Source organism: Sciurus carolinensis, chromosome 5, assembly GCF_902686445.1.
Source record: "Sciurus carolinensis chromosome 5, mSciCar1.2, whole genome shotgun sequence".
Lineage (NCBI taxonomy): Eukaryota > Metazoa > Chordata > Mammalia > Rodentia > Sciuridae > Sciurus > Sciurus carolinensis.
In genome coordinates, this window is record NC_062217.1 from 28,785,379 (window position 1) to 28,808,676 (window position 23,298).

At 34.7% G+C, this 23,298-nt stretch overlaps 2 protein-coding genes across 5 annotated transcripts in view; one reads left to right on the plus strand and one right to left on the minus strand.

Moving 5' to 3' along the window:
• Brca2 (BRCA2 DNA repair associated) overlaps positions 1–23,298 on the plus strand; it is a 65,624-nt gene that overhangs the window by 33,995 nt on the left and 8,331 nt on the right. For 2 of the 4 annotated variants that reach the window (XM_047552202.1, XM_047552201.1), the window contains 12 exons: positions 2,439–2,508; positions 3,882–4,315; positions 4,830–5,011; positions 6,382–6,569; positions 8,393–8,563; positions 9,035–9,389; positions 12,223–12,378; positions 12,495–12,639; positions 13,628–13,749; positions 15,913–16,111; positions 16,616–16,779; positions 16,878–17,016. In XM_047552202.1, coding sequence (XP_047408158.1) covers positions 2,439–2,508; positions 3,882–4,315; positions 4,830–5,011; positions 6,382–6,569; positions 8,393–8,563; positions 9,035–9,389; positions 12,223–12,378; positions 12,495–12,639; positions 13,628–13,749; positions 15,913–16,111; positions 16,616–16,779; positions 16,878–17,016 — 2,325 coding nt within the window. Of the gene's footprint in view, positions 1–2,438; positions 2,509–3,881; positions 4,316–4,829; positions 5,012–6,381; positions 6,570–8,392; positions 8,564–9,034; positions 9,390–12,222; positions 12,379–12,494; positions 12,640–13,627; positions 13,750–15,912; positions 16,112–16,615; positions 16,780–16,877; positions 17,017–17,098; positions 17,185–23,298 lie in introns of all 4 variants that reach the window. The other 2 variants (XM_047552200.1, XM_047552199.1) reach the window with 2 other exon arrangements.
• N4bp2l1 (NEDD4 binding protein 2 like 1) overlaps positions 16,782–23,298 on the minus strand; it is a 40,273-nt gene continuing 33,756 nt past the window's right edge. The window contains 3 exon segments of the mRNA XM_047552203.1: positions 16,782–16,998; positions 18,223–18,299; positions 19,767–19,840. Of these exon segments, the coding sequence (XP_047408159.1) occupies positions 18,239–18,299; positions 19,767–19,840 (135 nt within the window). The 3' untranslated portion in view covers positions 16,782–16,998; positions 18,223–18,238.

The window sequence follows — 23,298 nt, forward strand, 5'->3', positions numbered from 1 at the left end:
AGTTCACTGAGTTGACACATTTTATTATATAGTTTTAATGACTTTGTTAGTGACATCACTGATCTGATCTAAAAAAAGTCTAAGTATTAGAAAACTGTCAAGATTACATAGCCAGATACAGTTTTCCACAATTCTGGTTTTCATTTAAAATCTTGAATTTTTCCACTGGCAACAATATTGTCATTTGGTTTTCTTGATAAACTCATTTCATTGATTTCTGAAAAAATGTCTGCTGAATACCCAAGTGTGAATAACTGCAGTTTGTTGGCTATTCTTGCAAGTAAAAATGTTAATTATTTGAAGAAATGTCATGATTGTACAACTCTGCTCAATCATGAAAGTGCATTTTCTTGAGACAATGGGGCAATAAAGTATGTTTCAGAATACAGTGAAAAAGACATGTAACATTTTAGGATTATTATTATGACAGTTTGACAACTTCGATCCTCTAAAAGAGCTGTTAGCACTCCTTAGGGTTCCATTGTCCAGCCTTTGAGAATCAAAGAGAATTCTTTGCAGTTCTTGTCTTTAGCTATACCCTTAATACATTCTTAATATATAATCAAGGATATATAATCAAAGTACTGTGTTCAAATGTCAGTCAAAATAATTCTATATACGCTTAGTTTGATAATTAGGTTAGATTTGTATCCATTTGTTTTCTTTATTGTTATTGAACATCTGAATAAATAACATACTATATTTCACTGCATAATCCTTACCACCACATAATTGTCACATCCTGTTTTTTCAGTCCAAAAATTGGTTTATAATCTTTCATCACATAATTGTCACATGGTATAGATCTGTTCTTCACTCCACTTAAAAAATATATAGCAGCAATGTGTTCAACGCTTGCATATGGACACACATTTGTCTTCTCATGCACTTCAAATTGTGAGCCTAGAATTCTTGGGGCACATGCACAGTCAGTATATTTCCAAAAGCCGACTTGCGAGGTTTGTCTAGAGCACCGCAGTATTCATGGTAAATACTTCTTAGTGGTGCTGAGCACAGCATGTGAGATAACTAAACCAATGATAGCAGCAGAGAATCTTGGACACAGAAGATAAAGTTTTGTAGTTCATACTTTGCAGTACTGTAGTAAATTTTCTCAAGTATTTCAATTGTAATGCACAAATCAATGTCTAATATGTTAACTTTTTTTTTTTTTCAGACCAGAAAATTGTTTGCTAAACTGTCATGAAAAAATCATGTGCATTGATTTGGACTGTTCAGTTTTGTTTTTTTTTCTTGGGTTTTTTTTTTTTTTTTTGCGGTACTGGGGATCGAACTCCGGGCCTTGTGCTTGCAAGGCAAGCACTCTACCAGCTGAGCTATCTCCCCAGCCCTGGACTATTCAGTTTTAACATATGTTCACAAGTATTCCATGCATCATAATCATGCAGCAGAGACAGTTAAGTAGTAAATGATTTTTAAGTAATACCAGAACAGTTAAAAAAAAAAAAACTTCGCATGATAGTCATACCCCATTTGTTTACCAAAAAACTTAGCATAAATTCTGTTACTACTGTGCAATGAAATATAGTATTTACATAATTCATTTGCAAATGCTATAGAAAGATACTTGGTGAAGTCAGTTCTGTCCTTGTCACTCCATGCTCTTTACCACTTTCTCCACCTCTTGGCTCCCTTTTTTTTTTTTTTTTTTTTTTTTTTTTTTTTTTAATAATTTTGGTACTGGGGTTGAAATCAGGGCCTTGTGCATGCTAGGCAAGCACTCTCCCACTGAACTGAGCCGTAGCCCTTGGTCGCTTTTTAAATAGTTTTTAGTTTATCCTTTTGAGGATTTCTTCTTGTAAAAATAAGTATGTGTTCCTACTGACTTTCTTCCTCAAAAAGACAAAAAAACACACACACTGTTTTTACTTTGTTGTTTTTGCTTAAAAATTTGCCTGGGGATCACTCTTTAGTGAGTATATAGAGATCTTTCTCATTCTTTTTTATGGTTACATGGTTTTTGATCATATGGCTGTATCAGTATATATGACTTTATTCAGTCAATCCCCTATTAATGGTTTAATTAATTAAAAGTTTACTAAGTATAAATCATATACCAAGAATGAATAATATCCAAAGCTTTGCTTCTAAACTTCTGTAAGACTAAATTTTAAATTTGATATTTACTTTGGAGTTACCTAATACCTTTGAGTTAGGATTGTTATCATCAGTTGACTAAATTTATAACTGATTCTCTTTATGTTTGTACTATGAGTTGTTTACAGCTATTATCAATTTGAGAATCAAGTCATTTCTTTAGTTACTGAATATCTATGATATGCATTGAAAAGTTAAAAGTCTATAATTATTCAATCAAATTTTGTATAAGTATTTACAGTAAGAGATATAACAAGCAAATAGAAAATAAAATCTCCCATTGTATTTTTGTTGATAATGAAAAATAATTTTCTTTCTAGGTACAATAAACGATAGAAGATTATTTACCCATCACATTTCTTTAGAGCCAATTATCTGTGGACCCTTTTGGTGAGATATATTTACATTTTTAAAAATTTTTACTAATAAGGGAAAAATGTGGCTTAGGAATTATATTTAAAATTAATGCACTAATATGCAGTAAGAAGTTAATACTTCCCTTTTTGAAAGCCTGCATCAGGATTAAATAATTCAGTACTTTAGTATTATTTTATAGTGCAGTTTATACCATTATTTTATTTTTTTAGTTTCGTGGAAGCTTTGTAAAGTAGACAAACTGATTATATTCTAATTTTGTGGATGATGTACTGAGGTCAAAAAGGATTAAGGAAATATTCAAAATAATTAACAAAAGATGGCAGATATTGAAGATATCCTTTTATTTCTCCTTCTTCTCTAAACCCTACTAAAATTACCAAGAGAATTATTTTTAACTTGTAATTCCCAAGAACTCTGATCAAAAGAAATAAATACCAAAAGTTTGAAAGCCAAAAACGTGAATGACGTAGTAAACCAAAGAAAACTAAAACTTGACATTAGAGCAAACAGAGAAACTACCCAGTTTACCCAAACAACCCGAAAGACTCAAATTAGCAGCAACATGTATTTCTCTTGATAAAGTAGAAGTAGTAAGATTAGTTAAAACTCTATTCAAGAACGATCTTGTTCCCCTCCCCTGTTGCTGACAGGCATTTATTGCTCCTTCCCTTACCTGTTGAGTTGATTAGAGTATAAGTAATAATGAATATTAGCTTGAAGTAGAAATAAGGCTGAGAAAATTGTGTTTTAAGGGCAAGTGAGACTTTCAGCCTACATAAAGAGGCACTCAAAAAAATGTATAAACAGGTGGAGGAGAGAGGTAGGATAATATTTGAAAAAGTGGCCTGGGGTTTATGGCCTAGTGGTAGAGCGCTTGCCTAGCACATGTGAGGCACTGGGTTTGATCCTCAGCACCATATAAAAAAGTAAAGCAAATAAAGTTTAAAAAAAAAAAATTAAGAAAATATTTGAAAGAGTAAGGCTCCTGAGTAGAATGACTTATTAGATGGAGTCAAGAGTTCTGGTAAAGGAAGAAGCCAGAGAGGATGGGCAGATATTTCCCTGGTAAAGGCTATAAGAATGGAGTCCTGTGGTAGAACTGAAGGAGACACACACTGAAAAGATCCACTTTTGACACTGTATTGTACTCATAGTATTACATAGATTGTAAAGTCAAAGGCTAGGAATCAATGTGTACAAACAGTTATAACCTAGAAAAACACGGTATTGTTTTGGAATGATAACCATGATGAATGCAAAACAATTACCTGAATAGAATTGCCATGTAGCATTTGAGGGTCGGCAAAAATGGCATATACTTAAACATGTGTAGGTGCACCTTTATAGCTTAATAATCAGACTTAAATATTCTCTCCCCAATGTAGCACAACTAAGGAACAGCAAGAAATCCAGAAACCAAATTTTACTGTACCTGGTCAGAAATTTCTGTCTAAACCTCATCTTTATGAACATCTGACTTCGGAAAAATCTCCAAGCAATTTGCAAATTTCAGAACAGCCACTCTTTAAAGATCCTGCTGCAAGAAATGAAAAAATGAGACAGTCAATTGCTACACGCAAATCAACCAAAATCTTTGTCCCACCTTTCAAAACTAAATCACAGTTTTTCAGAGATGAACATTGTGTTGCCAAGAATATTAATTTGGGTGAAAACAAACAAAAACAAAAAAACACAGATGAACATGGCTCATGTGATAAGGAAAATAATATTAATGACAGTGAGATTCATCAGTTTAACAAAAACAGCAACAACCAAGCAACAACTATAATTTTCACAAACTGTGAAGAAGAATCTTTAGGTTTGTAAGATAATTTGTGTGACCCATTTTTGCCTTTTGGTTATTAGATGTTTCTTGTTTTAAGTTATATCCTTGAAGGGTTTCCCCATTTTGTGGTGATTAATAATTTCAGAACCTTTTTTAATGCTTTAGATTTTCTAAATCCAAAGATTAGGTTTAAATTATTCCAATGTTTTGTTTTGTTTTCCCCAAAGAACTTGTGAACTTTCTTGTTTTAAAAAAAAAAGAATATTAGACACACAATCCAGAACTGTTTCTCATGGAATATATTTTATCATGCTACTACTTTTCTTCCAAAGTTAAGATAAAAGTAATAGATATATTTCTGTTCTTTGTATACAACTTGACAAGTTGACATTTTATTATCCCTGAAGATTTAAAAGTAATCAGGGCTCCTTTTTTCAAGGCATGTAAAATTAGAGTAAATTGATACATGTAATTTTATAGAGCTGAGGTTGCACTTTGTAAATTTACATTCAGTTTTATTTTTTGCTAATTATTTGGTCTTTAACAGATTTAATTACAAGCCTTCAGAATGCCCGAGATAAGCAGGATATGCGAATTAAAAAGAAACAAGGGCAACATATCTTTCCACAACCAGGCAGTCTGTATCTTGCAAAAACCTCGGCTTTGCCTCGAATCTCTCTGAAAGCAGCAGTAGGAGGCCAAGCTCCCTCTGCATGTTCTCACAAACAGGTACGCTTTTGTCTATAATACTGGTATCTTCTGTAGCACCCTTCCACTAACAGTTTAAGTTTGGGCAAATTGTTTAAGAATGAACAAATTAGTACCTGAATGGATGAATGAAATCATTGTGCTTCCTAATCCATCTACGTACCTGGCAGCCTCCCTCTCTGCCAGGTATGCCTTTCCTTACCAAAGTGGTCTGGGTTTCAAAACTCCTTTTTCTCTTTCCCCTTCAAATCTTATTTATTTCATTGCTGTAAGTGCTCTCAGTTAAGCATTAGGGGATTAGTAGTCACCTTAAATTTAAAGTGAATAACTCATAGCCCTGAACTTCTGAAGGCTATTTACATTTTTAAAAGAGTAGTAGTTAAGCTACTACTGTCCAGGTAGAATTTTTCACAATGAAAAAATAGAAATAATATTAATGGCTCACATTTATTGAGCCTTTTCTGTGCACTGAGCACTCAGCATTTTGCATGCTTTGTTTCTATCTTGCTCGGTGCTCACAATCACCCTGAATGAAAAATACCTTTATTTTGTCCATCATTTTGCAAATGAGAGAACTGAAACACAGAGAGGGTTAAATAACTCCCCAGAGTCATGTAACTAGAAAATTAAAGAGCCAGAATTCCAAATCAAAGGTCTGACCCCTGAGTGAAGCGCTGAACAAAGGAGCAGACATGTTGGGTTAAGCATGCTGCGGTAACTCGTCCTGAGACCGGGCCAGGCCTCAGTAATGCTGGCACTCTTCCCTGTTCTCCTCCTCCCTTACTTTTGAACTCAGGAGATTTCATACGTTGTTTCTTTATCCCCACAGTGCCTTCCTGTGGCATTTTTAGCATGAAGCTTATACACAGGGAATAAAAATGGGGTTGGGGGTATAGCTCAGTGGTAGAGCACTTGCCTAGCACATGTGAGGCACTGAGGTAGATCCCTGGCACCACATAAAAACAACTAAATGAAACAAAGTTATTGGGTTCATCTACAACTAAGAAAGAAAATGTAAAAAAAAAAAAAAATCATAGCCTTTAAAAAAAAAAGTACAGCAGACTCTTGAATGTTTAGGTTGTTTATAGTACATTAAAATTTGCTTCTAGCTAAGAAGTTTTTTTTTCTTTTTTTTTTTTTTTGTTGTGTTTTTGTTTTTGTTTTGATGTTTATGTTTATGTGGTGGTGAGGATCAAACCCAGGGCCTTGTGCTAAGCAGTCTACCACTGTGCTCAACCCCCAGCACAGTTTAATATTTCATACTGAATAGTTTAGTACTTAAATGAAAAATTCTTGGCAAATTCAGTTTTGACTTATTACAGTTGTTTTTATTCTACAAAATGTTTATTGTTTATTCATTATCAAATTTTTCTACTGTTTATTTTGTGCAGCTCTATATGTATGGTGTTTCTAAACATTGCATAAAGATTAACAGCAAAAATGCAGGGTCTTTTCAGTTTCACACTCAGGATTATTTTGGTAAGGAAGATTTATGGGCTGAAAATGGAGTTCAGTTGGCTGATGGTGGATGGCTCATACCCTCCAATGATGGAAAGGCTGGAAAAGAAGAATTTTATAGGTATTGTATGCAAAATTATTTTGTGTTAGTTTTTTTATATACTATAATTTCTATAAAGTTGACTGGAAATCAGTTTTTTATACAATTAATCATGTTAAGTGTATTGTGATTCAGTAGGCATTCTGTTAAAATCTTATGAAAAATGAACATGGTTTTCCTGGGATTTAATGAATTGGGTTTTCTTGAATTGACTTTTTCTTGTGCATTTACAAAATTAAAGTTGATAAGTTATATCTGAATTGGACTTACCCACATACATGCACATTTATGTCGTATTCCTTTTCATTGTTTATTTTAATAAGTACAAAATATAGACACTAAAAGTTAAACAGAAATATTTAAATATCATACCAAATAACTAGAAAAATCTCAGTGCTCTAAAACATCAATAATTTAGGAACTCTATAACTGCTTTTGAGTCTAATGTTTACACAAACATAATTTTGCCATTAAGATGTATCACCTCTTGCCAAATGCAAAAGATGGGACTTCTTTCTATAGAACCCTTATTTTTAAAAATTTCTGCATCCTTCCAAAATTAATAGTCTTGAGAACGAGGTAAAATATTTTTTTCCTGAAGATATTTTTTACTCTTTTAGATTATAAGTTTAAAACAGGAACCCTGTTTACCATGTCATGCATGTATCTTACATAACAAACATCTGCTGAAGCTTCTAGTAGGAAAAGTTTAGTAAAACCGTTGTATTATTTTCATGTACTAAATAGAATGCATAACCTGGAGCTTGAGTGATTGCCCTGTAGTCAAGTGGTCAGGGTTCATAGTGTTGGGGCACTTATGGGTTGTCTTTGGATCATGCAGTGAATACTTATTGTGTATCTACTATGTGCCAAGTACTATTCTGGACACTTGTCAAAACAAAGCAAAACAAAAAGATCCTTGCTTTAATGAGTCATGCATTCTGGTGGGGGCGGAAGACACAAAAAAATTTTAAAATAGTGACTAATTTCTATGTTGGAAGGTGTAAGTACTATGAAAACAGATAAAGCTGGACAGGTGGTAGGGGAAAAAGCTATTTTATGCTGATACATGTCATTCAGTAAAGAGGGAAGAAACTGATGATGCAGGAGAGGAGGCATTTCCTAGGTGAATGACCATGATGGGGCGACAGGGCAGGAGCTGGTACACAAATAGCAGAAGGACACAGGTGCTGTGGTGAGTAGGTATGAGGGGAGACTTGTGGAAGTTCTCTTTTGAGAACTCCTGTTGTCTTAGGGCTTAGAGTGAGTGAAGGAAAGGAGAAGGAGTTAGAGGTAGAGAAGAGAGGTAATGCTCAAGGAAGCACCAGGACTAGGGAAGGGTGTGCTCTGGTGTGTTTTAAAAGCGTTCTCTTTTTTTGTGTGTGTGTGTGATACTGGTGATTGAACTCAGGGGCACTTTACCACTGACCCACATCCCAGCTCTTTTTATTTGAGACAGGATCTAAGTTTCTGAATCTGACTTTGAACTTAGATCCTCCTGCCTCAGCCTCCAGAGTGGCTTAGGCATGTGCTACCACCCCTGGCTTAAAAATATTCTCTAATAAGAAAAGTAATCTAAAATATAACCATTTTAAATAAGCAATCTCATTTTTCAGCAACAACTCTATGTGTTGAAAGCATTGTATTGACTATTCTGTTAAGTGGAGTTTTTATGAGTATGCTATTTTGATACATATTAAATAATTTTCTAAAATTCTGTTACTTCTAGATCATATGGATCATCTTGCACAATGTAGTTGTGCAAACTACAACGAATAGTTGTAGTTGTTGAACTTATTATCCTGTGTGGTTGTTATCTTATTATTCTACATTTATTTGTTCAGGGCTTTGTGTGACACCCCAGGTGTTGACCCAAAACTTATTTCTAGAGTTTGGGTCTATAATCACTACAGATGGATTATATGGAAACTGGCAGCTATGGAATTTGCTTTTCCTAAGGAATTTGCTAATAGATGCCTAAATCCAGAAAGGGTGCTTCTTCAACTAAAATACAGGCAAGTTTAAAGTATTAAATTAAGTAATCATATACTGTGGTATAATTCAGATTTTTGTTCTGTGACTTCTTTGTTAAAGATGGTGCATGAGCCAGTTCCCATCCCACCTTGCCGTTCATGTTGTATAGAGCTGTTCTCTGGTCATTACTCAGACCAACTTAAGAGAGATCACTGATTCATACATTACCTCTTGTTTTTCTCTTGCCCCAAATCCCTCTTCAACCTCTTGGAATATGAGAATATGACTAATTTGATCAAGTTTTCAGATATTGATAATAAAGCATTTTTGTATTTTTAAATTTTAGTATTCATATTTTAACAATATAAAAATGTATTTCTACCCCCAAAATTTTCAAGTATTTTATCAGTATTGCTTTGCTAAATTAAGTTTATTCCCAGTTATTCAGTGACTTCATTTATAGTGTAATTCTAGAGAAATTCCGAAAACAGGCATTTTCTTTTCATATTTAGATATGATATGGAAATTGATAGAAGCAGAAGATCAGCTATAAAAAAGATTCTGGAAAGGGATGATACAGCTGCAAAAACACTTGTTCTCTGTGTTTCTGACATCATTTCATCCATCACCGATATATCTGAAACTTCTAGCAATAAAACTAGTGGTGGAGATGCCAAGAAAGCGGCTATTATTGAACTTACAGATGGATGGTATGCTGTCAAGGCCCAGTTGGACCCTCCCCTCTTAGCCCTCTTGAAGAATGGGAGACTAGCTGTGGGTCAGAAGATTGTTATTCATGGAGCAGAATTGGTGGGCTCTCCTGATGCCTGTACACCTCTTGAAGCCCCAGAATCTCTTATGTTAAAGGTAAATTAAATTAATGCACACTGGATAAGAATCAAGTCACTGACTCATTTAAATTCAAGAGAGGTTGTATACTTAAAATTTTAAATTTACTTAAGTTTAGTAAAATTGCTGTATTTCTTGAAAATGTCCTGACAATGTAAGAGGCAGATTTGTCTTGTTTAGGGGAAAGCCAGAGATATTTCTTGAGCTAAATATAGTTCCAATTAAAAATACAACAGGATATTGTCATGTCATATTGAATGGTGGAAGCATTGCCATTAGAAGTTACTGATGATATTGCACATACAGGCCGGGCACCTGTAATCCCAGCCACTCAGGAGGATGAGGCAGGAGGATTGAGAGTTCAAAGCCAGCCTCAGCAAAAGCAAGGTGCTAAACAATTCAGTGAGACCCCATCTCCAAGTAAAATACAAAAAGGGGCTGGGGATGTGGGTCAGTGGTTGAGTGCCCCTGAGTTCAATCTCTGGCACCAAAAAAAAAAAAATATATATATATATTGCACATATAGGTTCACTGATGAGGTAACTGTGTAGAAAATTTACTTCTGTTGAATGCTGCATCTCTAATTCAGGGAGAATTTCATAAATTAAACATTTTTAAGGTAAAGAGATTTTATTTGGCCTTTCATCAAGCCAAAACAGGCTTTTGGTTTTTGTTACTTAGAATATCAAAGTTCTGATGGCTTTCATCTTCTTGTTTGTTATTTCTTTTTATCACATCAGCGTCTGTGCATAATTTTTAAACTCAAGTAATATAAGGCTTATGACCAAAACAAAAGCTAGTCCTAGCACAAATCTCTCATCCTGTTTTGTGCTTCAGAAGCAACCATTCCCAATCACATGGCTGTTTCTTTTGTTCATACTGCCTTATCTTTTCCCCTTCAGTTTAACAGTAACTATTAACTTCCTGCTGTGGAAGGTGAAGATTAGACCTCTTACACCAACACCATCACATGTTTCTCTTCCCTATTTCCCCATACCAGTGCAGCATAATTTCTGGTGAAGTTTATGCTCAGCATTTACATTATAATAACTATGAAAATATTTTTTTGCAACTATAACCACATTTCCTTCTTTATCATTTGTACTTTCCTTGGAGTTATTAAATGTCTTTGTTTTTACTTTTCTGCATCCTTACCACTGACTTCTTATCCTTTGTGTGTGTGTGTGTGTGTGCATGCTAGAAACCCTATTTCCTGGATTCTGTGTGATCTTTTTAGATTTATTCCCTGATTCTAAGGACCCACAAGTTCCAGAGTCTTCTAGAAAAAGCATACTTGAAGCTTTTTGAAATCTTCTAGTAAGGTCAGCTGAGTATAGAAATCTAGGTTGAAATTATTCCTTCAAGCATACCTGTAATCCCTGCAACCTGGGAGGCTGAGGCAGGAGAATCGAAAGTTTCAGACCAGCCTGAGCAAATTAGCAAGGCCCTAAACAACTTAGTGAGCCTCTGTCTCAAAATAGAAAATAAAAAGGGCTGGGAATGTAGCTCAGTGGTAAAGCCATCCCTGGATTCAGTCCCCAAAACAAAATGAATGAATGAATGAATAAACAAATAAATAATTCCTTGAGAATTTTGGAAGACATTTCTTTATTGACTTCTTCTAATACAGCTTTTACTACTAGTATAGCTTATAACTAAGTTCATTGCTATTTTTATTCTGTCCTTCATTATGTGGTCGGATTTTAATATTATTTTTTCTCCAGTATTCTGAAATTTCACAGTATGCTACTTCAAATGCTACTTCAATGTCCTTTTTTTTTTTTTTTTTTTTTTTTTTTTTTTGTGGTGGGTTTTCAGCGTACCCAATCTAGGAACAGTGTCTTTTACTAAGTTTTGTGAAATTCTCTTAAAGTGATTATTTGATAATTTTCTTATTTTTTCTGTTTCCTAATATTTGGGTACTAGACTGCCTAGATTAGTTTTATAATTTTCTAGTCTTTTCCCACTATTTTATATTTTGTTGTCTCTTCTCAACCCCTTTTCTAAAATAGTTCTTAATTCTTTCTCCTCATCATTAAAGTGAATTTGTTTCTATCAGCATAATTTTTTATTTCCAGAAGACCTTCATTATTCCCCAAATGTTTTTTTGTTTCTTGCTACATTTGGCTTTTGTTTTATAGATATAATTTCTTATCTTTCTGAAGCAATTGAATAATGTTTTATTTTCATTTTGTCTTTTCTGCTTTCTGCTTTTTTTTTTTTTTTTTTTTTTTTTTTTTTTTTTTGTGAGAACCTCTTTTTCTTTTTGTTTGGGTCTTTCAGATTGTAGACTTCCTTGCTGGTGATTACTTCCAGGGAAGGACTTGTCAGCTTATAGGGCAGAGAGGTGGGGATTTGTGTTTTAAATTAGAAGACTCTCAAATACCAGTGAATATACCAAGAGGTGAGCCAGGTAAGGAAGCACCAGGGAAATTCATTGTCAGCAGAAGGATTTTCACTTCAGTTTTGTTTTCACTGTAATAACATGTCTCCCCGACCCTCATTGCATCTACCCAGTGTTCAGAGTATGGGATACGTGCAATTCAGCCTCTCCAGAACAGAGTCCCCTGGGTTCTATTTTAGTGGGATCAGGGACAGCCACCTAACTGAGGCTGGCTTTGAACTAGAGATCCTTCTGTCTCAGCCTCCAGAGTCACTATGACTATGGAAGAGTGCCACCACTCCCAGCTGTATACTTTTCATTTTTTTCTTACTTTTTTACTAATCTTCTCAAGGCATTTCAAAATGAATATTTTTAAAGCAGCTCTAATAGAAAGAAAACTCTAGGAAATCTGTAATAGAATTGAGTATGTATTTAACTTCTAAATCAGTTTTTCATTAATTTGTCCAGATTTCAGCTAACAGTACTCGACCTGCTTGCTGGTACACCAAACTTGGGTTCTTTCCTGATCCTAGACCTTTTCCTCTGCCCTTGTCATCACTGTTCAGCGATGGAGGAAATGTGGGTTGCGCTGATGTTGTTGTTCAGAGAGTATACCCTATGCAGGTAAGGTACATTCTTGAAGCTTACTGTGTATTTTCTTTCTTTTGTGATAATTTGAATGCACCCTGCCAGCTGTTTTTGTTTCTGTTGTTGTTGTTTTAATATAACACATTATGCAGTGGATGGAGAAGACATCTTCTGGATTGTACATATTTCGCAATGAAAGAGAAGAAGAAAAGGAAGCAGCGAGATATGCAGAGGCACACCAAAAGAAACTTGAAGCCCTATTCACCAAAGTGCAAGCAGAATTTGAAGAGCACGAAGGTGAAGTGCATTATATATTACAAATTATTATTTTTCATAAGAGAAAGGTTAAAGGCTTTTAATTTAATATTTGTAATTAAGTGAATTGTCATTGAATAATAATTAGTTTTTTTTTAATTCTGAGTCGGAATTTTTTTTAAATATTACACAGGTGCACAGATAAACATTGAACTTATCTCAAATTATTATTGCTTATTTTCAAAACACTGACCTTTTAGAAGTTTATAATTATCTCAGACAGTAACAGATGACATGTCCTCAGCATTTTCCAGTGCCCTTAAGTAAACTTCCTCTCAAGATTCAGGGCTAAAGTATCTAGAGAATTCTTTTGTGGTGTTAGAGAAAAAAGAGCAACAAGGAGGAAACCATCAGATTATTTTTCCCTAAGGCATCTGTTACTCTTCTTCCTTAGTGTCTTTATCTACATTATATAATGTTCATTTTTGTCTTTGGAGTGGTCACTTTTCATGTATACCTAGAACAAGGACTTGTTATCCCTATGGCATCAATTTCAATAAGAAAAATTATATGTCGTATATTTGAACCACATAAATTTACTTTTTCTAATATACCTTTTTTGGTTGCTCACAATTTTATAATTTCCTGCATTTCCTTATGATTTTATATTTTATTTGACTTCATATTCTATGTAAGTTACAGAAAAATTGGACTTCCAGGATTTTATTTACTTCAAATTATTATAGCTTATACTATTTTCATGAATAGAGAATCAATAAGAGAAACCATTTTCCTAATTTATAAATTAAGTAAGCTCTACATATGACTATTTTTTTTAACCATGAATATACCAGCTTTAAATTTTCCAAGAAAAACTTTTAGCAGATAAATGGTTTTTAAAAATTTTTTTAATCTCCCTTCTTTGGGGTTTTTTGTGGTTTTTTTCGGGGGGCAGTGGAGGACCAGGTTCTCTACTTTGCATTGTTCTTACAAGTTTGGTTTAACTCATATGGACGCTTTTTTCCCCTAGAAAACACAATAAAACAGTGTATGCCGTCACGTGCACTAACAAGACAGCAAGTCCATGCTCTGCAGGATGGGGCAGAGCTTTATGAAGCAGTGAAGAATGCACCAGACCCAGATTATCTGGAGGTGAGCGAGTGAGAGGCAGATGATGAGCCTTGATCCTCACCCTGGAAGGCGGGAAGCTGTGGTGACCTTCTAGCCATTATGGGAAGAAATACATTGAAGTGCTGCATCTTTCAAAGGGAATGAGCACACTTCTGCCATCCCCAGTGATGGGCCAAGCCAGTGTGATGTGTTTCTGATTCTGTATCAAGTGGAGATTGGAAAAATTCATATTTCTTTTTTTTTTTTTTTTTTTAATTTTTAGTTGTAGATGGACAAATACCTTTATCTTGTGGATTTATTTTTATGTGGTTCTGAGGATTGAACCCATTCCTCACATGTATTTCATAGTTAACTAAACATGGTTTAAATTGCAGCAAAACTTTTTTATTTTTAAGATAAAAAATCTTCAGCACGGTGTGTTTTGTTTCCGAGTTCTTGATTTCTCAGGGCCTACTTAGGATTGTTCATCAATCTCTACCTTAAGGATACTGGGACAGGAGACTTCTAGAAGTTTTAAACTGTGTTAGAAACAGTGCAGACTTTAGAATCACAGCCTTACTATTTATTAGCTAAGAAAATTGGGAATAAAAGAGCTATAAAATGGTCATAAAATATATTGTTTTAGGATCAAATTAGATGGCATATCTGAAAGTTCTACACGTTAGTTATTATTATTAGAATGCCCACTTCACATATTAAAATAAGCAGCCTCTTAAATTAGATTTAGACACTTAGATGTCTAAAATAATTCATGCTGATTCTAGGATAACTTTGCTAGGTAGGGAAGAGGGGGAATATTTTAGGGAAATTACTGGTTGTTTATTGATTAATTTCATTTATTTGATGACAATAAATGTGAATTTATTTTTAACTTTGTTACACAGTGGGACTACAAAACAAACACTCCATCAGTAATGTAAGCAGTGTTTTTCTGAATAGGATTCCCTCCTGTCTGAAATGTTACAACTTGGCTCTCCGCATGAGAAGCCCATTTTAAAGTCTAAGAGGATACTTACCACAAGTTGCCAAGTTTAGGGTTTATTTGTTGAAGTTTGCATGTTCTTTGAGTTGTCTTGAAGTTAGCTTTAATTTCATCCACAAAACTTAACAAAATACTTACAAGTCTCCTTTTATAGCATTAACTGATATTTTAAGGAGGAACTAAAGGGAGCAGAATGAGAGCTGGATGTCTAAGTTCAGCCACTTGTAGCCAAACAGGTGATTTGTCTCCTAGGGCCTTGTTCTCGTGTTCTATCAAGTGGAAACATAAAAGTAGGTCTGTCTAAAGCTCTGAGTGCATCTAATTGTATGAGATTTGAATTAGATAAAATGATCATTGTAGAGTTCCTGAAACAGCCATCAATTTCTAAATAGCCCTATTAAAAGAATTTGTTTGCAATGGCAATATTGAATATCATAGACATTCTGAAATTGCAGAAAATATAACAGTATTGAATAAAATTCCAAGGAGGAACAGACAGGAATTAACTGAAATTAATGGGGAAAATGTGTCAAGGCATAGATAAAAGTGCTTGTAGCAAATGTCTGTTTCAGATTTAATCTACTATTCCAAAGAGTTGATGAAATGTAACGATAGGGGCTATGAATAAAGGTTCTTGAGTCATCCTCTTGTCCGGTGCAAGTAATTTCTTCTCTTCTGTGCCTCCGTTTCATCAACTGTAACACAGAAACAATAATAGTACCTACATTGTAGGATCATTGTGAGGACTAAACGAATTAGTATATGTACTACACATAGTATTGCATGCTCAAATATAGTGAGCACTCATGTTAGCCATTTATAACATAGTAGTGGCTGTTGTGATTAGAGTACATTTTAGAATTAGAGAATTTCCCCCCTCCACCCAGGGAAATTTGTCACAAGGATTAATTAACACTTTGAGGCCTCCGAAGACACTGTGTGATAAACAGTACGTTAATCCATATCCTTAAAATGAACTCTAATCTGTTGTGTGTTATTCCCATTTAAAGCCATCTGATTATAGTAGTTGGGACTTTCTAATTCGTTTTATTGATTAAGTTCATTTATTTGATGACTTAATAAATGTGAATTTATTTTTAACTTTATTACATAGTGGGACTACAAAATAAATATTCCATCAGTAAAATAAATATTCCATCAGTAAAATAAAATATTTTTTTCAATATTTTAAATGGTCACAGGGTTATTTCAGTGAAGAGCAGTTAAGAGCTTTGAATAATCACAGACAGATGTTGAATGATAAGAAACAAGCACAGATCCAATTGGAATTCAGGAAGGCCATGGCATCTGCTGAACAAGAAGAACAAGGTTTATCAAGGGATGTTACAACTGTATGGAAGTTGCGTATCGTAAGCTACAAGAAGAAAGAAAAAGATTCAGGTTAGTATGCATCTTTTTTTGTTCATATCAATTTTGTTAAGTTGAAAAATGCCATTAGTACAAATGATTACAAATGCTAAAGTATGAAGTGAATGTATATCAGGGGAACAAAATGGACTGCCAGCACTCACAAATTAGTAATAGAATCCTTAGATCTTTATTGTCATCTGTATTTGGTTTTTCTTTTTTTTTTTCTTTTCTTTTTTTTTTTTCCTCCCAGTACCTGGAATTGAACCCAGGGTCATTAAATAACTAAGCCACATCCCCAGCCCTTTCTTTATGTTTTATTTTGAGATAGGACCTCCATAAGTCCTTAGGGCCTTGCCAGAGTTGCTGAGGTTGGTCTCAAATTTGCAGTCCTGCCTCAGTCTCTTGAGTAGCTGGGATTACAGGTGGGCACCACTGCTCCTGGCCTATATTTGTTTTAATAATAATCAGTTTAAACAAGAATTTTAATAATAATCAGTTCTTCCCCTTGTGTCGTCTTCATATTTCTCTAAACAGCTATGTTGAGTGTCTGGCGTCCATCATCAGACTTATATTCCCTGTTAACAGAGGGAAAGAGATACAGAATCTATCATCTTGCAACATCAAAATCTAAAAGTAAATCTGAAAGAGCTAACATACAGTTATCAGCAACAAAAAAAACTCGATACCAACAACTACCGGTAAAAACCTTTCATTTTAATTTTTCAATTTTGTTAAACACATATTACTTTGGAGAATCTCCATATACTGAATATTTGGTTTGTTTTGTTTTCTGTAGGCTTCTGATGAAGTCTTATTGCAGGTTTATCATCCAAGGGAGCCCCTTCACTTCAACAGACTATTAGATCCAGACTTTCAGCCACCTTATTCTGAAGTGGACCTAATAGGATTTGTGGTTTCTGTTGTGAAAAAGAGAGGTAATTGTAGCTTTTTATTGATTAATTTGAAAAACATTGTCTTTTAAACTTTATCTTCCTAATGACTGATTGAATCTTCCAGTTAACTGGAATTTGCTAACTAGCAATGTGAAAGGACTCATCTTTTAATCTCTGATTAAGGAAAAGCAGTTCTGCATTATTTTCAAGGTAACAGCATGCATCCCATTCTGTGCAACTTATTTTAAAGAAATGTTTTTGCAGGATAGTAGTAATCACTATCAAATAATTATAATCTGCTCAATTAGCAGACCATATAAACCTCCAACATCTTCAGCTTTTATTGCTTCCCAGCATCTTAGCCAAATTTCTTTCTTTTACTCTTCAATGTGACAGCACATTATTTCCATATATTTTATCTGTATCATACCCTTGTCTGCCTGAGTACTGCATGTGATCACAGCCCAGCTTCAGTCCCTCTGTACTCACAAAGCCTTCTATTTCTTTATGACTTACTGTGTCCCAGGCACCTCAGCCTCGGTTCTAACTCTTTCTGCCACTCCAGTCATTGTGACTCTGTCCTTGCTGTTACATCTCAGAGCCTGTGCTCTCGCTGCTCCTTCAGTCTGTGGTCAAATACACCTTCTCCCTGACCACTCTTCCCAAAAGAAAAGCACCCCCTCTGCTCTCCAGCCCAGCACTCTCTCTCCCTTTACCCTGCTTCACTTTTCTCCATAGCATTCCTCAGCACCTGACAATGTGTGCTTATGCTTTTCTCTCCTTCTTTAGGAACATAAGCTCTATAAGGACAAGGACTTTATTATTGCTATTTCCCCAGTGTATGCAAGATAGGATCTTAAGGGTGGATTATTACTGTTTGTTGTTTTGTTTTTACCAACTTACTGTCATGATTGCTCCCTTCCTCAGTTCTTTGGCTAAAATTTACCATTTTCGTTTCTTTTTTAAGAAGGCTTCAAATATACCATATTCCATGAGATCCGCACACTTTCAAAATGTGTATACCTGCTGCCTTAATTTTGAGACTACATCTGGGCTATATATAGATTGAGCATCCCTAATCCAAAAAATACAAAATACTCCAAAATCTGAAACTTTTCGAGTACCAACATAACCCTCCAAATAGAAAATGCCACACCTGACCTCATATGATGGGTAGTAGTCAAATGTAGGTACATTTAAGATGCTATATAAAATTACTTTAAGGCAGCTAGGCATGATGTAACAAACCTGAAATCCCAGTTACTCAGGAGACTTGAGGCTGGAGGATCACAAGTTTGAGGCCAGTATGGGCAACTTGGTGTGACCTTATCTCAAAAGGAAAAAAAAGGGACATAGCTCAGTGAATGCATTCAATCCCCAGTATCACGATAAAAGAGAAAACATACCTTCAGGCTACATGTATAAGATATGTAAGAAACATAAATGAATTTTGTGTGTAGACCTGGATCTCATCCCAAAGATGCCTCATTGTTTATGAAAATATGCAAAAAATCCAGAACACTTCTGGGTCCTGCACTACAGATAAGGAGGACTCAGCCTGTGTAATATTATGGGGTCATACTTTTTCCCTTTCCCTTGTTTTGCCATGGAACAGTTTAGAACTGGCCTGGTTTTTCCCTAAATGGGGAATTTTCCTAAATGACTGATTTTCTTTTTATTTCAGAATACCTAATGAATTGTGTTTTGAAGTCTAAAATCTTAACTAAACTGTGTATTAGTAAAAGCTTTCTGTATACCATTCTCTTGGAACATAGATGTTATTTTATTCTGCAGATTCAGTGTTTTATATATTTCTGGGAAATTTTCTGGTTTTGAGCATATCTTTATTAAGATCCCTACTTCAGCAATACCAGTTAGCCCTGTGTTGGATTACTTTTACTTTTACTTTTATGTCATTGCTTTTATCTTTTTTGTCCTTTCCATCTTTATTCACCAGAATTATAACCAGCCTTTGTGTCCTTTTTTTTTTCCCTGCAATACGCTGTGTATGTCTTGTTCCTTGTTATTTCTAAAACATATATCTGTCCCATTGTGATGATCTGTTACTGTGCTCAGTTTATTTGTTTGGTCCTGCAGTCTTTTTGCCTTGCAGAGCTATTTATCATCTTATATGCAGGCATACATTTTATTGGTTATACTCTTACTGAGTTCTGTAGCTTGAATCAGTTATGAATTGGGAAGTTTTCTTCCATTCTTTGAGTTTTATTTTTTAATGAGTTACACTCATTGCTTTTTGCTCTCTGCCCTTTTAAAAACAAATGGTTCTTTTTAGTAATATATAACGTTAGATTCATTTCAACATAATTATAAAAACATGGAATACAGTTTGCTCTAATTCAGTCCCCAGTATTTCCTATTTCTTTTCCCACCTCTCTCCACCCTGTTCTTTTCCTTCTACTCTACTGATATTTTTGCTCTTTACTTATAAGTTTTTTTATTAGTGTCTTGTGAATATACATGACAATGAGAGTCACTGCAATATGTTCATGTATGTACCTAGGAAGGTCAGATTCATTCTGCTGTTCTTCCCTTATCTCTCCCTTCCCCTCATCCCCCTTCATCTACTTCACTGATCTATTTTAATGAAATACCCCTTTTCCTTTCTTTTTCTTTCTTTTCTCCCCCTTATTTATTTGCCTGTCTTCCAAAATCAGAGAAAACATTCAGCCTCTATGTACCCATTTTTTAGTGAGTTTTGTTTGGTCATTTGTGTTTTACTGCTTTGTGGGGTTTTCATTGGCTATTGTTAATATGCTATGTTGTTGCCATACCATTTAAGTTCATCTTGGTCGTGCCATGACTCTCCACACATCTTATTGTTCTGTGGGAATAGGCTGTAAGGGACCTGAGGGTACAAACAGGGAAATGAGTTGGAGACTATTGGGAAACCTTAGGTTAGAGATGATGATGGACCAGACAGAAGTTCTCGACATGGCAAGAAGCAGTTAGATCCTGGTTGTATTTTGAAGGTAGAGGGACAGTGTGGGATGGTCTGAGCATCTAGAAAAATAGAGTTGCCGTTCACTCAGAGGGAAAGACTGCAAGAAAGCACATTTGTGGCGAAATTCGGAAATTTGGTTTTGGAAGATAAGTTTTAGGTCTTATTAGGCATCTCAGTAGAGGTGTCTACTTGACAGTTGGTTATTAGGAGTCTTCAGGGAAATAGTAGAGAAGAGATCCAAAGCCTGAGTCAAGCACTTTGATGCCCAGAAGTGGAGGAGATAAAAAGGAACCAGTAAAGGGAACAGGAGAGCAGCTAGAGGGGTGGCAGGAATGCTGAGGACACTGTGGGATCCCAAAAGCCAGGAGACGAGAATTGCCTGGTGTGAGAGTGATCACGTCTATGAAATGCCCTTTGGCAGCATTGACAGTGAGTGAGGACTCAAGAGTTGACCCCTGGCTTTGGCACCATGTCGGAGCCTGCGGGTGGAGCAGTGGGAGTGCACAGCTGAAGTGAACAGGGGAATGGAGGGGAAAGAGCATAGGCGATGTAGGCATCGCAAGACGCCTTTCCCCATGACTTTATTGAGGTAAAATGGAAGTACAATAAAATGCACATGTTTGAAGTATGCAGTTTCATCAGTTTTGACATGTATGTAGAATCAATATAAAAAGCATTTCCATTATTTGTTTTAATTTGAAATAATGCAGACTATTTCCTACATGATTTATTACATTAGAAATAACCTTAATATATATATAGAACCCCACCCCCATGTCAACTATTTCAAAATTAGTGGCACACTTATAAATTATCTCAAAGGGTAAGGAAAAAAGCACAAGAAAAGTAAATGAAAAGTGCTTTGAACTAAGTGATAACAAAAGCTTAAAATATCATCAGGATCCCTGGTACAAAATTGTACTCAGATGAACATTTATAACTTAAAGTACTTGCTGGAATAACAAATTATTTTCAAATTTTGTAGTAGGAAGGAAAAAAATAAGAGTAGGAGCAAAAAAAAAGAAATAGAGAAGAAATAATACAGCTAAAATTTGACAAAAATCAAACAAGTCTAATCAAGAAAAAAGCGAGAACACAAAAATTAATATCAATAGGAAAGAAGCTATCAAAATAATAGAGAAGCTAAAAATATATTAAGGTAATGTAATCGTATGCCAACAGGTGATAGCTTACTTAACAATGTCTATGTTAGAGAATCTGTGTGCTGCTGAGAAGAAAATGTATTGTCATTGATGGATGAAATATTCTATATATTTCTATTAAATCTAAATTATCTATTGTATTTTTTACTTCTATAGCTTCTTTATTTAGTTTTTGTTTGGAGGATCTATCCAGTGGTGACAGAGGCATGTTAAAGTTGCCCAGTATTATTGTATTGTAATCTATTTGATTCTTGAGATTGAGAAGGGTTTGTTTGATGTACATAGATGCTCCATTGTTTGGGGCATAAATATTTACAATTGTTATATCTCGTTGACATATAATTCTCTTAAGCAGTAGGAGATGACCTTCTTTGTCCCTTCTGATTAACTTTGGTTTAAAGTTCACTTTATCTGATATGAGGATAGAAATCCCTGCTTGTTTACAAGATCCATGTGAGTGATATGTTTTTTCACATCCTTTCACCTTCAGTCTGTGGATGTCTTTGCCTATAAGGTGAATCTCTTGGAGACAGCATATTGTTGGGTCTTGTTTTTTAATCAAGTCTGCCAGTCTGTGTCTTTTGATTGATGAGTTTAGGTCATTAATGTTATTATTGAGGTGTGATTTGTGTTCCCAGTCATTTGGGTTTATTTCTAGTTTTTAATTTGAATTCTTGTCTCCTTTGAGTGACTATTCCTTTAGTGTAGTTCCTCCCTTTGCTGGTTTTCAAATTTTTTTTTTTTCATTTCCTCCTCATTGAATATTTTGCTGAGAATATTCTGTAGTGCAGGCTTTCCAGTTGCAATTCTTTTAACTTTTGTTTATCATGGAAGGTTTTTATTTCACCCTCAAATCTGAAGCTTAATTTTGCTGAATATAGGATTCTTGGTTAGCATCCGTTTTCTTCAGAGCTTGGTATGTGTTATTCCAGGACCTCCTAGCTTTGAGGGTCTGGGTTGAGAAATCAGCTGAGATCCAAATTGCTTTCCCCCTATACATAATCTGATATTTTTCTCTCTCAGCCTTTAAAATTCTACCATTATTCTGAATGTTAGGCATTTTCATTATAATGTGCCTTGTTGTAGGTTTGTTGTTATTTTGTATATTTGGGGTCCTGTAAGCCTCTCTTATTTGATTTTCCATTTCATTCTTTAGGTTTGGGAAATTTTCTGATATTATTTCATTGAAAAGAGCATACAGTCCTTTGGTTTGTATCTCTGTGCCTTCATCTATCCCAATAAATCTTAAATTTGGTCTTTGCATGTTATCCCATAGTTCTTTGAAGTTCTGTGCATGGTTTCTTAACATCTTCTCTCTGTGGTCTATTTTCAAGATTATATATTTTGTCTTCATTACCTGAGGTTCTGTCTTCTAAGTGGTCTAGTCTGTTGTTGATGCTTTCTATTGAATTTGGTTTATTGTTTCCTTTATTTTGAGTATTTCTACTTGTCTTTTTTTTTTTTTTTCCAAAATCTCTGCCTCTTTATTGAAGTTATCTTTCACTTCCTGTATTTTCTCTCTGATTACATTTCTTACACCGTCCTTTACTTCCCAATTTAGTTTATATACATCCTAAACTCCTTCTGTGACATTTTTCCACTGGTGATAATGGATTCTGTTATTGGAGTATCTCTTTTTGCTTGGGACGATTTGTTGCCTTGCTTATTCACGTTTTGTGTTTATCCATCTAACATTATGGATGTGAGGCGGTAGAGTTTTTACCCTGTGGACTTATAGTGTCCCTGAAGGTTTCCCACACCTCACTGCGTAGGGGGAGACAAATAATAACCACCACCAATGTAAACAGTATACTGCTCAAACCAAATAGTTCCTACTATGACATCTACAACGTTAATTATCACAATAAACGAATGACATGCTTGGTTATTGCCTGCAATAAAAACAGCAAGTTTGCAGGGTTTATAATTTCAAATAGTGGCCAGGGAGAGAACAGAAGTGATATAGGATGTGATGTGTATAAGGGAGGAGGAGAGAAGAAGTAAAAAAATTAAAGGAAGAGTGAAAGAGAGAATAATGGAGATTGACTATTAGCAGAAGAGAGAATCAAGGGGGAAACAGGAGAAAACAATGTATATAAAGTAAGAATTTTAAAACAAAAATAAAAACAAAAGAATACAAAACAAAACCAAAATATACTAATCAAACATTCTAGTTCACAAAAAAATAATCCATGAAAA